Source organism: Terrapene carolina, unplaced genomic scaffold (assembly GCF_002925995.2).
Source record: "Terrapene carolina triunguis isolate 2854851 unplaced genomic scaffold, T_m_triunguis-2.0 Scaffold62, whole genome shotgun sequence".
Classification (NCBI taxonomy): domain Eukaryota; kingdom Metazoa; phylum Chordata; order Testudines; family Emydidae; genus Terrapene; species Terrapene triunguis.
This window is the reverse complement of record NW_020664413.1, coordinates 8045972-8060780: the sequence shown is the minus strand read 5'-3', so window position 1 is coordinate 8060780 and position 14809 is coordinate 8045972. Positions and strand designations below refer to the sequence as shown.

Sequence of the window (14809 nt, the reverse complement as noted above, 5' to 3'; positions counted from 1 at the left end):
GCTGAGTAGGAGAGGGAGGGCTCTGTTTGGTTCAGCACAGATCTATGTCTGGAGAATTTGCACAGTTGTCTGCAAAGCATGGGAGTTGTCTGCAAAGCATAGTGCATTCTCAATGTCCTGTGGGTTTTGTGAACATTTTGTTTGTGTTTTATTTGGGAGAGATCTCTGGGTTCTCCCCCACTGCTTCCCTGAATAGCCTCGTGTTCTCGATTCTCATTCCGGTGACCACTCTGCCTTTGCAGTACTCTTGCCTTAGTTGCCGGCTTCTGCATCAAGGATGGTCCCATGCTACTACATTGCTGCTTCCTTCTTTCTTAGCTGTCACAGAGTACCACTGTCATAATGATTACATCTTAATTAATGCAAAACTGTCAAGATCTCAGTCCTGAGAGGTACTGAGTGCTGTCCATTCCCATTGACATCAATGGGAATTATGGGTGCTCAGTGCCTCTCAGGATCAGATCACAGACAAGTGAGTGGGGACACAGTTTACATTGTGGGTTAGTGATGTCCCAGAATTCTCTCTGCTTTGCTGAAGTGTGTGTGTGGGATTTTAACTGCGATACGCTCTAGCTTTTTTTCTGATAGACTTTGGTGTTTTGTTTTTTCCAGTGTTGCCAAGTTTACTTGACAGGCTGGGAGATGCTAAAGACTCAGTGCGGGAGCAGGATCAGGCTCTGCTGCTAAAAATTATGGAACAAGCTACTAATCCTCAGGTATAGCAATGACTCATTTGGAATACACTGCGTGTGTTCACAAAGAACCTATGTCAGAATCTGTATTTATGACCTGCCATAAACTCACCTTCCCCCCTGGGTGCATGCTAACTGGCCCATTGTCTCCATGTCCACAGGATAATCTTCCAAGGTGGTTATGAAGAATGGATCATTTTCAGACCAGTTGCAGTTAGATCTGGGAGGGATGGTTGATTAATGTCCTAAATCCTAGGTTCCAATCCCAGCAGAGTGAAATTGATTTATTCCTCTTCTGAGTTAGATCCACTGAGAGCCACATAATTTACTGGGCGTGGATCTTTCAGATTACTACAATATAATCCAGGACCTTTCTGTTCTCATGGATGTTCATGATCCTCTGATACTTTCTGTAAAATGAGGGGTTTGCCCCTGGCCAGTATTTTCCCTCTTCCCACACAGTTGTTACTGAAACTCTACCTACCCCATTTCAATGGTGATGCACATGTATAGTTTGGAAAGATTCTTTGGGATCTTTGGAAATGAATGGTGCTATGTAAACATGCTCTCCGGCTCTACCTGCTTGTCCAGGAGAGTACCCGTTTCTGAGCCTTGCCCCCCATCTCTCCTAATTTCTGATTTGTCCCGAGATTTTAGGGCAGAAAGAAAGGCAGGGATGGACACAGTTTAAATGCTCACTAGCTGATGCTTGTGCTTCCCTATCCCGCAGCCCAGCGCTCTATCCCATGAAGCTGGGCCACAGCTGGGAGATGGGTGTGTTTGAGCATTAGCCAGGGCTCCACTAGAGGAGGGGCAGTCGCAGGTGTCAGAAGTGCTGTGCCTTGGGGGTTGGCGGGTGTGTGTGCTGGTAAACCAGTGTTATGTTAGCTAGCAGTGAGTTACTGAAAGGCTCAACAAAGAACAAAAGATTAGTCGCCTTTGATATTAATACAGTCGTCCTGGAGCTCCCACCCAGAAATCCTCCTAGTCTCTTGTGTGTGGGCACAGAGTTTATATTTAAACCCAAGGGATGATAAATTGTGCCAGGGCTGGAAAAGAAAACCCCACCCACTCTATTTTTCTTCTTCCCTTTCCACCCTCTTTTCTGTCTTCTGCAGTACGTGTGGGATAGACTGTTGGGAGGATTCAAACACAAGAATTTCCGGACGAGAGAAGGGATTTGCCTCTGCCTTATTGCAACCCTCAACGTGTAAGTCAGGACCTGTCATAGACCCGGGTTACTTGGTTCCAAGTGTTCTACATTTAAAAAAACAAACAAACAACAATTCATACTCATGCACTTTCTTTTCTCCTAGATCCGGAGCTCAGAGTTTAACACTGAGTAAGATTGTGCCACATATATGTAATTTACTTGGAGATCCAAACAGCCAGGTAAGTCTTTGGTGAAACTCGATGTTAAATTCCATAGTTACTGGCAGGGAGGGGGGGTCTGATTGCCACTCACAATAAGCAGGGCTCTAAAGTTTGAGTGGTACATTGACTGTGTGCTTAGTGCCGGCTGTTGGTGAAGTTTGCAACTTCACCATTTATGAAAAGCCCTGGTTTAGTTTTGCATAATGTGATTTTAGGGCAGGCCTCGTTCTGTCTCAGTCTCTCTATGGTAAATCTGAAATGATTTCACTGGAGTTGCTCTGGGTTTATATTGGTGTCATCAAAATAATTAATAAGAGAGTCCAATCCTAAAAGACTGAAATCATGACAATAGTTAACTCTTTGTGCAGCAGTGTGAGTTGCATGGGATATTGGGGCTGTGGCCGTCGGAGTAAATTCAAGAGAAGACATGAAAGAGATGCATGAATCCAGTCTGTCTTTGCTTAGTGCCATGTGCTCTATTGTGTTGTGTTATAAGAGCTGGCTTGGGCGGGTGTGGTGAAACTGAGCCGGTGTCCTAACCAGGGAATTGGCCGTGATGTGCTGCTAGACTAGTTTTTATAAGGAAGTTCCTCAAAAATATCCTACCAAATCTGTGATACATTTCCAACCCCCTATGTAAAAATAGTGCTGTTCCCTCTGAACATAGCCATCATTCCAGTCCTCCTTTCCTTCTCCCCAAGAGAATCCAACAAGTCCATTCGTGTGTCCTCTCCCAACTTCATTAGAGTGATTTCTATTGCTGTAGTGCCCCTCACCCTGAGAAGGATGGGGGCCCAGTTTCTCTAAGTGCTCTGCTGAGGCCAGGAAGAGGCAAAGCCTGCCCTGAAGAGCTTACAATCCAATTGGAAACAAGACACAACAAGTGAAAGTAGGAAACAGGAAGGGAGAGGGTGGGGAAGGGAAGACAAGGGAAAGGGCAATGAGATAGTGTTGTTATATAGGGCAGCTTTTGGCAACTTCCTGGTTCCCAGTCATTGGAAATTGCCCTCTCTTGCTGCATCACACCATGAGTCTCACTCCCCCTTGCATCATGGATGATCCTCTAGGTGTTCCCCTACCTGGCAGCTGTCTCTGGCTGTTGCTTGGGTGGGATGTGGTGTTGGGCTGGGTGGTTGGTTGGAGAATAGGTGCCTCGTGATTCTTGATTTGGGCAGGTCTCTCCTCCCCCCTCCTACTGCCCGACTGCTGGGGCTCTCACTAGCTGCTGTGAGGAGTTGGGTGGGGGAGAGCGTTCCCTTCGCTGATGTAAGGGGCTAAGAGGAAGAGCTGGTTACCCCTGAGAGGTGGTAAAGGGAAGGGGAATGGGGATCCAAACTCCCTTCCAGTACTGACTTTTCAAACCCTGGGCAGGGAATGGACCGGCAGGCTCTCTGGCAGGGGAGAGAGATGGGCTCCAGGACTCTCACTCAGTGCACATGCAGTGATTGTTTGGACACGTCTTCTCTCTCTCTTCTTTGTGCGCTGCTGGAGCAGCCAGCAAGCGTGTGAGGGGAGCAACCCTCACACCCCTGCGCACTCCTGTTGGTGCCTAGTACATCTCTCAGTCTCAAATTTCCTCATTATCCTTCAGAGTCTCCCCAAAGCAGTGCTTGTGGGGCAGAGAGGTGTAGCCTGGCCTGCCCAAACAAAAACAAAACCAACAACAAAACCCCACAATAATCGAACATAAACTACTGTGCCTGGGTATCTTTTTAAATCTTCACAGTAGTGAAAAACACTAACCCATTTGGCTAAAATCAAGTGCACTGTCAGTTTAATAAATGATGCTTCCTCTGTTAGGGGCCCACTAGATCCTGTCCTTCCTGGGGCAGGGAGGGAGAGGGATGGACCTTGTGATCTGATAACACTTTTCTCTATCTCCAGTTGCTTATTTTCTTCCCTCTGAGAATTATTGTTGTAAAGCTGCGTTAGCAGAATGTTGATCAACACTGTCCTCTGTTGGCTGAATGAGATATAGCAGAAGCAGGGAAACATGCAGGGTTTTTTGTTTTGCTTTGCTACAAAGATGCGAGTTGTATTGTTGAGGGTTTTGTTTTTACAAGCGGAGGGTTTTTTTTTTTTTTTTTAAACTAACATTGTTTTTGAGTGATCGTTTAGCAATTTCCCATATCCCAGTAAACTCTTGATCTGGCTGTTTAGTTATATACATTTAGACTATTCTGATTGAGAACAAAGAATCTAAAGGATTTTAACATAAAGAACTTGAAAGCATTTAAAAAATTGTGTTGTTATAAATAAAGAAAAGCCGCTATTGATACAGCCAAGTTTTATCCCTGTGTTTGCCCCATGGTCACCCCATCTTGTATGCCATGAGTATTTATTTAGGCCACGATCCTGCAAACATGTTCACATCCAAGTAACCTTACACGTCATCCCATTAAACTCAGGGGGACTACTCAGGCTCATAAAGTAACTTATGTCCGTGACTGGGGCTCTAGCCACTATGTTAATACAAATAATAAATAATAATAAATGTTTGCAGGATTGGGACCTTAGGCTGTAGTTTTTTTATAGTGACTTTTCCTCAGAAAGCACAAGTTTCTCATGGTGACTTTTTAGAGGAAGCATCAGTGTTCTTTTACCTACCCCTTCAGAGCCATGCTTTCACCTGTGCCAACTACAGCCTCCCATCGCCTGCTCCCCTCTTCCAGCTGTGGAAGTGTTTACCTCAGAGTCTTGCTCTGGAATCTTCATCCCCTCATTACCTCTAAGGGGAACAGGCAGCAGTGATCAAATCTTCAGCTGAGGGGACGAGATCTGCTCAACCTTCCTTTGTTTGTAGCAGGATCAGTGGCCTCTCTTCAGCTCCATGCAATGGGAACCAGTGAGGCTTTCTTGTTTTAAGGGCTAGTCGGGTCTTAGCTCGCTTCTGCCACCTCTACAATGTCACAGGGCTCAAAGAAAGCCCCAGAATTGCTGGCGTGTTCATGAACCCACTAACATCTTACTGCAACAGTAATGTGGCAGGATGCTGGGCCGTGTAATGTGGTTGCTTTCTGTGTGTTGGCTTGGGATGATCCTGCCGACTCACCCGTGGCTTTGCTTTGTTTGGTAACTTGTATCTTACTCAGGCTGATAGTGTGATGCTGGACCTTGGTATTCTCTATGTAGATAGATTGGGTTGTGTCATATTTACTCTTTTAATCTTTGTTCTACAGGAGCCCCATGCTCTCCCTCGTTTTTAGCTCCTCGTTACAGCACATGTAAAGATGGTGACCCATTAAAGAAGGTTTGTCCAAGAAAAAGAGAGAGGACTTTCACTTCTGATCTGTCCCACTCCATGTACACTGTCCTTCAGCAATCGCTGCAGCTCCTCAATCTTTAACTGAGTCTAAAAATAACCTCCTAAATTGACCAGAAAGGCGTACACCCTCTGTACACCATACTGGGTGCATCCCTTTATGTAGGGGCTGGTTAAATGGGTCTCTGCAACTGAATGGATGGTTATGGGAAATTCCTCCTAACTTCATCTCCCACATCAGTTTCATCTTGTCATTGGGCCATCTCCTGTCCTTGTTCCTTAGATGGCTGACAACCTGGTAGCAGAGCAGGAGGACTAAGTGTGAGGGTCTTTTCGGAATCCACACCAATGGTCCTCTACTGGTTAGGGAACCGAGTGTGACAGAATAAGAGTCTGCCCGTGACCGTGTCAAGTACTCGAGAGTCCTTTCTACCAGTGCACCCTGTGGGGGAGTGCAGCAAAGGGTTGAAGATTAAAAGATCAAGGATTCTAAAGGAATGCCCTCTGTTGGCCAAAGGCCAAACATGGGGCGGATGTCACCAGCTTCTGCTGACTTTGGCCAGTGACTTTGTTTGGCCTAGAGGATCTCGGAGTCTGAGAGCAGAGTCCATTGCCCTGTGAATTTCCAGCCTGCCAACCCTGTGCAGCTGCTCCCATCAGCCACTGGTCCGAGGTGTAAAGGGAAGCTCTGGTGGAATGTTGAAGGCCAGTAGGAGCCTGAGTTTGGCCTTGGTTCCAGAACCTGGCAAGAGGGGCAGTTGCGCCCGGAGACACAGCGGCAGTTGACGGGGCAGACAGACGGCTGAGTAAGGAATTGGGGGAGAGAGGGCAGAGAGGCACCCCTCAGCATGCACAGGGCTGTCATTCGTCCTCTCCACCTTCTGTGCCAGGGCTCAGGCTGCAGGGGCAGAGAAATCCTGTGATTGCTTCCTGCCCTCCCCTCCCCATAGGTGGTGCTGCAGCATAGTGCTTCACCTGCCAGTTGCCATGGGGATGGCGGGAAGAAGCACTGTGTAGAGCGTGGCCTGGAATGGAGAAGAGGAAAGAGGCACTGAACTGGCAGCATGTGGGGGAAAAGGGGATGCTGGGGCCTGAGAGGGGGAAATATGGGGTTAGGTAGGAGGAGAGGGGAGAATAAGAGGGGAAAGAGGTGAATGGCGGTACGGGCGGAGAGATGGAATGAGGGAGAGAGGAAAGGAAAGAAAACTTGACTAAGGCAGAGGAAAATGACTAAAAGCCCCTGGGGCAGGAGGGCCAGAACTCAGGGGTCTGGGAGAAAGCAGAGACCCTGCTAGGGGAAAGCTCTGCAGTGGGAGGACAGAGCTAGACAAGTGTGAGCAGCAGTTGAGGTGCTGTGCCACATGCTGGCTGTTGTCTCCTTGGCAATTTTTCTTCTGCAGCCATATGGCCAGGGGTTCCCCCATCAGCTGCCGCCTCTGGACCTCCCCCTCCTTGGGTGGGGTGTGTGTCAGACATTGGGGAGTGGAGTGTAGGCAAGTTAATGCTAGTGGTGGGCATTTCTTCCCCACAACTTTGCAGGGAGGGAGGGATTGCAGGCATCTTCCAGAGCACACCCTCCCCACCTGCAGAGCCTGATGGAGGGCAGTGGCTTACCCTGTTCTGGGCTTAGGTCTCTTCTGCCCATGCAGTTGCCGGGGGCAATATAGTTCAATTGGCTGCTGAGCACATCTCTTGCAAACCAGAAAATATCTTTTTTTAAATGCAAAGTTCTTACTTTATGTTCTGCCACGAAGCCATGTCAATCATTTATCCTAGCTGTGCCGAGATTAGACTATCTCCCTGGTGTTTGTGAGGCACCTGTTGCCCTGGTATCAGTTGCCTTGCATTAACAATATCAGCCTAGAGCAGGTAAAAATCATGATTAGTTTGTTGGTATAGTTGATCTGCTGCGGTACTAATGTTGTACTGAAATCTGTTCTGTAGTAGAGATACTAGGGGTTTTGTTATTCTCTTACCGTTCTCTGTCTATACCTACGTCTGCGGCAGTGTGACTCTTTCCTTGCTGGGTAACATAGTCTGCGTCTATATCACGGACGGATCTGGAGGGAGCCTGTAGCCAAGGCAATTTTGCAGTGGTAGTTCTGTGGCATTGTATTTTTCATTAGGAGATTGGTCTGTCTCTGCAGAATCTAAGGACAGAAAGTCAAGGACTTCAGTTACTGAGCACGCCTGATTTCTTGACATGGCAGGACTTTATGCAATTGATATCAAAATTACTTCTTTCCTCATGCTATTAGATCAACGTAGACAAAAGTATAATGCAAAGAGGTGCCTCTCCTGATTTAGTGCCATCTTACAAGCTCATTGTGTTGATCTACTAGCACACATCTACAAAATCTGTTCATCCACCTTTACCACAATGGTCATAAAGAAGAAAAAAAGAATATTATGTTTAGCCTTCAAAAAATATACCCATCCTAGATGAATGGGTGAGTGGAATTTTATAAGGCTGAGCAGATTTACTGCATGCACAGAGGCTGGAGAGCTCTGCCACTGACTTGCTGTCTGCCCTTGGGCAAGTCACTTCAGCGCGCTGTGCCCCAGTTTCCTCATTAGTGAAATGAGCCTAATGATACTTCTCACCTCTGAGATCTATGGATGAAAAACACTACATAAGTACTATTACTATTATTTATTATGCAAAAAATCATGGGAGCCATTGTGGCTGAGAAATGGATATATTGCTTTTTTGGCTTCTCTTAGGAAATAATATTAAAAATTAAAAGATGATTAATTTCTATTAAATCTCTTCTTTACTATTTAGGTTCGAGATGCAGCAATAAACAGCCTAGTGGAAATTTACAGACATGTAGGTGAACGTGTAAGGGCAGATCTCAGTAAAAAAGGATTACCACAGTCTCGGTGAGTTAAGAATATCCATTCTTTCTGCCTTTCTTGGTTTCTTTTTCATTATTGCTGCATTTAGGGACTATGCATGCGAGTCTTTTTGTGGGATTGGGCCCTTAGGCGCCGATCCTGCAAACACTTTGCATGCACTTAACTTTACTCAATGGAGTAAAGCTGATAGGGACTATTCACCTGCAGAAAGTTAAGCACATATGTAAGTGTTTGCAGGATTGGGGCCATAGCATCTGTGGAAAGTATTTTAAAAAATATTACATAAGTCCTAGAAAATGTAACTCTCAAATGTATGCCGTGTCGGTCCCAGGACATTAGAGAGACAAGGTGGGTGAGGTAATATCTTTTATTGGACCAGGTTGTGTTGGTGAGGGAGGAAATGTCTACACAGCAAAGAAAAACGCGCAGCTGGCCCGTGCCAGCCAACTTGGGCTTGTGGGGCTCAGGCTCTGGGACTGTTTCACCGTTGTGTAGACTTGTGGGCTCAGGCTGGAGCCTGAGCTTTGGGACCCTCCCACCTCACAGGGTCCTAGAGCCTGGGCTCCAGCCGGAGCCCAGATGTCTACACAGCAGTGAAACAGCCCCGCAGCTGGAGCTCTGCGAGCCCGAGTCCGCAGGCACAGGCTGGCCGTGGGTGTCTAGCTGCTGCGTAGACATACCCAGAGACAATCTTTGGAGCTTGCATAGAGCTCTTTTTCAGGCCTCGGAAACTAACTCAGTGTGTCACTGCTAAATACAAGGTGGAACAGATTGTTTAGCATAAGTAGTTAATATTTCAAGGGACTATTAAAGGTGAAGTGGCTCGCTAACACCTCTCCAGTCATCGGGAGGAAAGAAAGGGGACGGGGTGGCAACTGGGCAAGGTTTGTTAGTGGGTTACCGATAGTTGTAATAAGCCATAAATCCAGTGTTTCTATTCAGTTCATGATTTTTAGTGTCTAGCAAAGTTATGAATTTAAGGTCCCAGGCTTGTCTTTTGAAAGTGTTGTGCAGGTTTCCTTTGAGGATGAGGTCAGATATAGAGTGATCGCTTAACGAAAAGTGTTCACCCACAAGTGCTTGGGTGGTTTTGTTTGTCTTTTATTATTTTCCCTGTGTGAGTTCATTTGAGAATGTAGTGATTGTCTGGTTTAATCCATATAGTTGCTAGTGGGGCATTTAGTGCACTGGATGAGATACACCACATGTGGAGATAGGCATGTATAGGACCCATGGCTCTTGAAATGCACGTTGTAGGGTGGTATTGACCATTGAAGCAGTGGAGATATGTCTGCAGGTTTTGCATCTGTTGTTCTGACAGGGTCTGGTGCCGCTTTGACTTGGTGTGTCCTGGTCTGTGGGAAGTTTGCTTCTGATGATGAGCTTGGAGATGTTGGGGGGTTGCTTGAAGGCCAGAAGAGGGTGTTCAGAAAAGATTTATCTTAGAATGTAGTTGTTTGATGATATCCTATATAGGTTCCAGTGTGAGATGGTTGGTGACAACTAGGGGTGTGTGGTCAGAGGGGGTTTTATTTCTGTATTGAGGTAGGTTTTCTTGGGGTATTTGGGTGGCCTGTTCCATGATGCGATCTACTTCTCTGGCGTGTCCTTGTTTGGTGAAGTTGGTTTTGAGTGTGTTAAGGTGTGTATCCCAGACTTTCTCCCGGGAGCATATTCTGTGGAATCTGAATGCCTGGGTATAGATAACAGATTTCTTGGTGTGATTGGGGTGTTACTGGACCTGTGCAGGAAGTGATCCGTGGGTTTCTTGTAATTCAAAGGTAATGTGTTTATGTTGCAACATTCTGCTTGGTTACTGCCTCCTGGACTCCATAGGTCTTGCATGTATATTAAATATATTAAGAACAAAAAGAAACCTGGTAATGGTATTGGTCCTTTGCTAGATGGAAATGATAGAATTATCAATAATAATGCAGAAAAGGCAGAAGTGTTCAATAAGATGTAAATTTTTAACAGTGAGAATAATTAACCATTGGAACAGTTTACCAAGGGTCGCGGTGGATTCTCTGTTACTGACAATTTTTAGATCAAGAGTGGATGTTTTTCTAAAAGATCTGCTCTAGGAATTATTTTGGGGAAGTTTTATAGCCTGGGTTATACCTCAGGTCAGACTAGATGATCATAATGGTCCCTTCTGGCCTTAGAATCTATGAATATGGAGCAGCCAGGTCAGACTGGTAAATGGACACACAGTTAAAAGGAGATTGGCAGGATAAAAACCATATACTCAGCAATTGTGAGATCTTTAAAAAAATTATACATGTTGGTTACTTTATATTTACCTCCTGGTGTTTGAACCTTTAAGGTTCAGTTGGGCCATATTTTCAAGATTTTTCTCTACAACCATAAGGGCTAGAAACTTACTTCTGTTTTAAATGGAAGCTGAGATCCTCACGTAATCACTTCTTCCAAGAGCTGTGGCTTTAAGAAAAACAGCAAATATTGGGAGATGCAATATAGTTGTGAAAACTTGCAACACTGTCTATTTAAACCAAACAGTTTTGCATGTATTAGTCTTGTTTGCATAACGATATCTTAAATTACGGTATTTTGAAAACTGAAATAAAATTCCAGTTTAGAAAAACCACAAGTTATTGGGCTTGATATAGGAATCACTGTGTAAAATTTGAAGGCCTGTTGTATGCAGGAGGTCAGACTGAATGATCATAATTGTCCCTTCAGACTTAAACTCATGGAAAGTATGAAGTCAGTATATGCAGTTTGTTTACTTTTTGCTCCTCATTCAGTTTGAAAGGTGAAACTAGACTGGTCAGTTTCACTTTCTGGTTCCCACCTTCAGGGGTTCATAGCAATGCAGGGGAATATTTAAATATGTTTAAAAGCTCCATGGGCTAACTACTCCTATCATTTATGCTAGTGCAAAGCCATGGAGAATTTGGGACACTATTTTCATTCAAATTGAAAAAAAAATCATGAAAACATCCAGAGCTCCTTTGAAAATCTGTCCAGTGGGGCTAAATGCTGAGTATATGAACTTCCCCCACTCAGGGGGCTTAGCACCACACAGGATAAGGCCCTGGCTTAGATCAGTGGAATATAGGGTTCCATAGATGAGACCAAGTAGTAAAGAGACATAGAGAGGAGATGATTGCCGGAAGTCTTTGAGAAAGAAGTGGATCCGAAGGAGGCGTATGAAAGAGGAACGGAAAGGGAGTGTATGTGTGTGTAGTGCAGGGGAAGCAGGAAGCGGATGTAAGCTTTGGGGAAGCATAATAAGTCAGAGCTGAGATGGGTGGAGAAGACAGAGGGAGTGATTAGGCGAGCAGAGGTGAAGGGGTGAGGGGCATGAGAAGGTGGGTAGGTGGAAGTAAGAACAAACGCAGGCAGAGTCTTAAAGGTGGTCATGAGAAGATACAGTTCAGTTGGCAGAGACCCACAGATAGGTTTGAGCCGAAGTCTGATCTTTCTCTGTCCTGGTCCTGTGAATTGTTTAGATTTTCATTGGTGGGGATCTCAGACACTAAGTACCTTGTAGTCATTGCCAAGGATGGAATAAGTACTAGCAAAGATTCTGGAGAAGTGCATTCAGATCTGATTTTTTTTTTAAATAAGTCTGATAAATGTTGATGTTGTGCTCTGGCTCCTGGCAAAGGGCCAATGTGGTCTTAGCTGTCATAAGATATGGTTCCCCTTGTTTTCCAAGGGCAGGCTGTCCTAGGACTCAGGATGTTGTTAGCATGCTCATTGATAGAAGAGGGACTGTTGACACTTTGACCATTACAACGTGCACAGTCTAAAACTCCAGAACAAGGGAACAAGGGACTTTTTGCAGCCCATCTCAGGGATCATTATGATTTATATTATTGTCTCTTAACCTCACAGCCTCAACTTCTATGTCTATAAAATGGGCTAATATGAGTTGCAATGAATTGTTTTGTGCTTTGCTTTCAAGCTTACAGCGTGTGTGTGTTATGTGCAATGAATGTTTGGCATAGTGACAAGTTTTTTGGTTTTGCTTGGTGTAGAATGTTTTAGACATTAAAGGTCAGGTTGCATCAATTAGCCCCTGGGCCAAGCAGGGGTGGTGTGGAGCTGCATTACTCCAAGGGAAGCTTGGGAAGGAATTGTTTCATCAAGATCTGGTATGTGGGGGGTGTGTGGTGGGGGTGGGGGCTGCAGTATGTCCCCCTGCCTCCGTGTGCACCCTCATAAAGGTCTGCCACAATCTCTCTGAGGACTAAACTCCATAGGCTGGCATATTGTGCTGGGCTAAAGATTTCCTGCTGCAGTGGAAATGCCAAGGTGAAAACAAGGCACGAACAGAAAAGAAATGTCAAGGCCAAACAAGAATGTTCTTTAAAACCCAAGACTTCTCCTTTATTAACAATTCTGCAAATGGTTAAAGTACAGCAAAGTCATAAGCAACAGGAAACTGGGTTTTGTAATGGGAATGGCAACCTTAATAATAGCGGTGCTGCCAGTCCTGCCTATAATATGCCACCTGGTGTCTCTGTCTTTTCTCTGTTTCCTCTTTGTTTATTAATAATCAAATATTGTATCTATATGTCATACATAAAATAGTTTAGGTCCTCATCTTGTTCTCATAGAAGTCAATGGTGAAAGTCCCATTGACTTCAGTGGGAGCAGAATTGGTCCCTTAATTAGCACTCTAAGTTACAGGGGCCACAGTAATTCACTTTGGTTACTCATTATGTAATGCATTTTCTTTAACTTTCAAACAGGTTGAATGTAATTTTTACAAAATTCGATGAGGTCCAAAAATCTGGAAACATGATCCAGGGTGCAGGTGGTAAGTAGAATACTGTGATGGTCTCCATTTTTTTGTGAATTATCAGTGTTGTGGAAATTCATAAAATAAGTTGTGTGCCTCATTCCAAAATGTTATATTTTTTCTTGTACATCTGGGAATGGTGAAGTCTAGTTCATGCACTTCATTGTGTGATGGCGTGGGATAAAACACTAAGCTGAATATGGGGGAAATTGTGTTTGTTTACAGTGGAGGAGAATCTGAAGTTTCTTCACCATAAAGGATGTTTTTTGTTGTTCAGAAGAATGTAACTGAGAACCAATGTTCTTGTCTATATCAAGAAGTGAGAAGGAAAAATTTACACCTTTATCAAACACTGCAATGGTTCACCAAGTTACTCTAAATTTAGTTCAATCTATTGAATGACCAGGACAAGTTGGGCTGAATTCACCCCAATCTAACTTAATTGATGTCAGTGAAGTTAGACAAAGAAAATAAGGGCGGCCATACTGGGTCAGACCAAAGGTCCATTTAGCCCAGTATCCTGTCTTCCAACACTAGCCAATGCCAGGTGCCCCAAAGGGAATGAGCAGAACAGGTAATCATCAAATGATCCATTCTCTGTCGCCCATTCCCAGCTTTTGGCAAACAGAGGCTGGGGACAACATCCCCGTCCATCCTGACTAATAGCCATTGATGGACCTATCCTCCATTTATCTAGTTCTTTTTTGAACCCTGTTATAGTCTTGGCCTTCACAACATCCTCTGGCAAAGAGTTCCACAGACTGACTGTGCATTGTATGAAAAAATACTTCCTTTTTTTTGTTTTAAACCTGCTACCTATTAATTTCATTTGGTGACCCCTGGTTCTTGTGTTATGAGAAGGTGTAAATAACATTTCCTTATTTACTTTCTCCACACCAATCATGATTTTATTGATCTCTATCATATCCCCCCTTAGTCATCACTTTTCCAAGCTGAAAAGTCCCAGTCTTATTAATCTCTCCTCATACGGAAGCCGTTCCATACTCTCAATCATTTTTGTTGCCCTTTTCTGTACCTTTTCCAAGTCCAATATATCTTTTTTGAGATGAGGCGACCACATCTGCACGCAGTATTCAAGGTGTGGGCGTACCATGGATTTATATAGAGGCAATCTGATATTTTCTGTCTTATCATCGATCCCTTTCTTAATGATTCCCAACATTCTGTTCGCTTTTTTGACTGCCGCTGCACATTGAATGGATGTTTTCAGAGAACTATCCACAATGACGCCAAGATCTTTCTTGAGTGGTAACAGCTAATTTAGACCCCATCATTGTGTATGTATAATTGGGATTATGTTTTCCAGTGTGCGTTACTTTGCATTTATCAACATTGAATTTCATCTGCCATTTTGTTGCCCAGTCACCCAGTTTTGAGAGGTCCTTTTGTAGCTCTTCGCAGTCTGCTTGGGACTTAATTATCTTGAGTAGTTTTGTATCATCTGCAAATTTTGCCATCTCACTGTTTACCCCTTTTTCCATGAATGTGGATGAATGTGGTCCATTATGTCTTAATGAGAGATGCTAATGTGGACTCCGGATGTATCTAAGGCAGGTTCTCTTTAAAAGGAGTTCAGCTGGTTATGTCATGTGTAGTGCTGGCACTTGTTGGAGTTTGATGGGACATACTTGTGCATCATGGTGTTGTGATGTCATGTTACCACATTTTGTCAATAGAGCCCCACTGCACTGAAATGATGTGAGGTGGTGATGATTCATTGCCATTGGAAGCTGCCTTGGAACCTATTAACATGCCACAAGCTCAACTTGCTAGTGGATTATCTGAATAATGTGAGGGCAGTTCTGGAGGAAAATCCGATGGATCACA

General features: G+C 44.4%; 1 protein-coding gene across 9 annotated transcripts in view; it reads left to right on the top strand.

Annotated features, from left to right (window-relative positions):
• CLASP1 (cytoplasmic linker associated protein 1) overlaps positions 1 to 14809 on the top strand; it is a 268601-nt gene that overhangs the window by 76125 nt on the left and 177667 nt on the right. For all 9 annotated transcript variants that reach the window (XM_024197588.1, XM_029910590.1, XM_029910586.1 and 6 more), the window contains 5 exons: positions 613 to 716; positions 1811 to 1902; positions 2009 to 2084; positions 8114 to 8211; positions 12912 to 12979. In XM_024197588.1, the coding sequence (XP_024053356.1) occupies positions 613 to 716; positions 1811 to 1902; positions 2009 to 2084; positions 8114 to 8211; positions 12912 to 12979 (438 nt within the window). The remainder of the gene's footprint in view (positions 1 to 612; positions 717 to 1810; positions 1903 to 2008; positions 2085 to 8113; positions 8212 to 12911; positions 12980 to 14809) is intronic.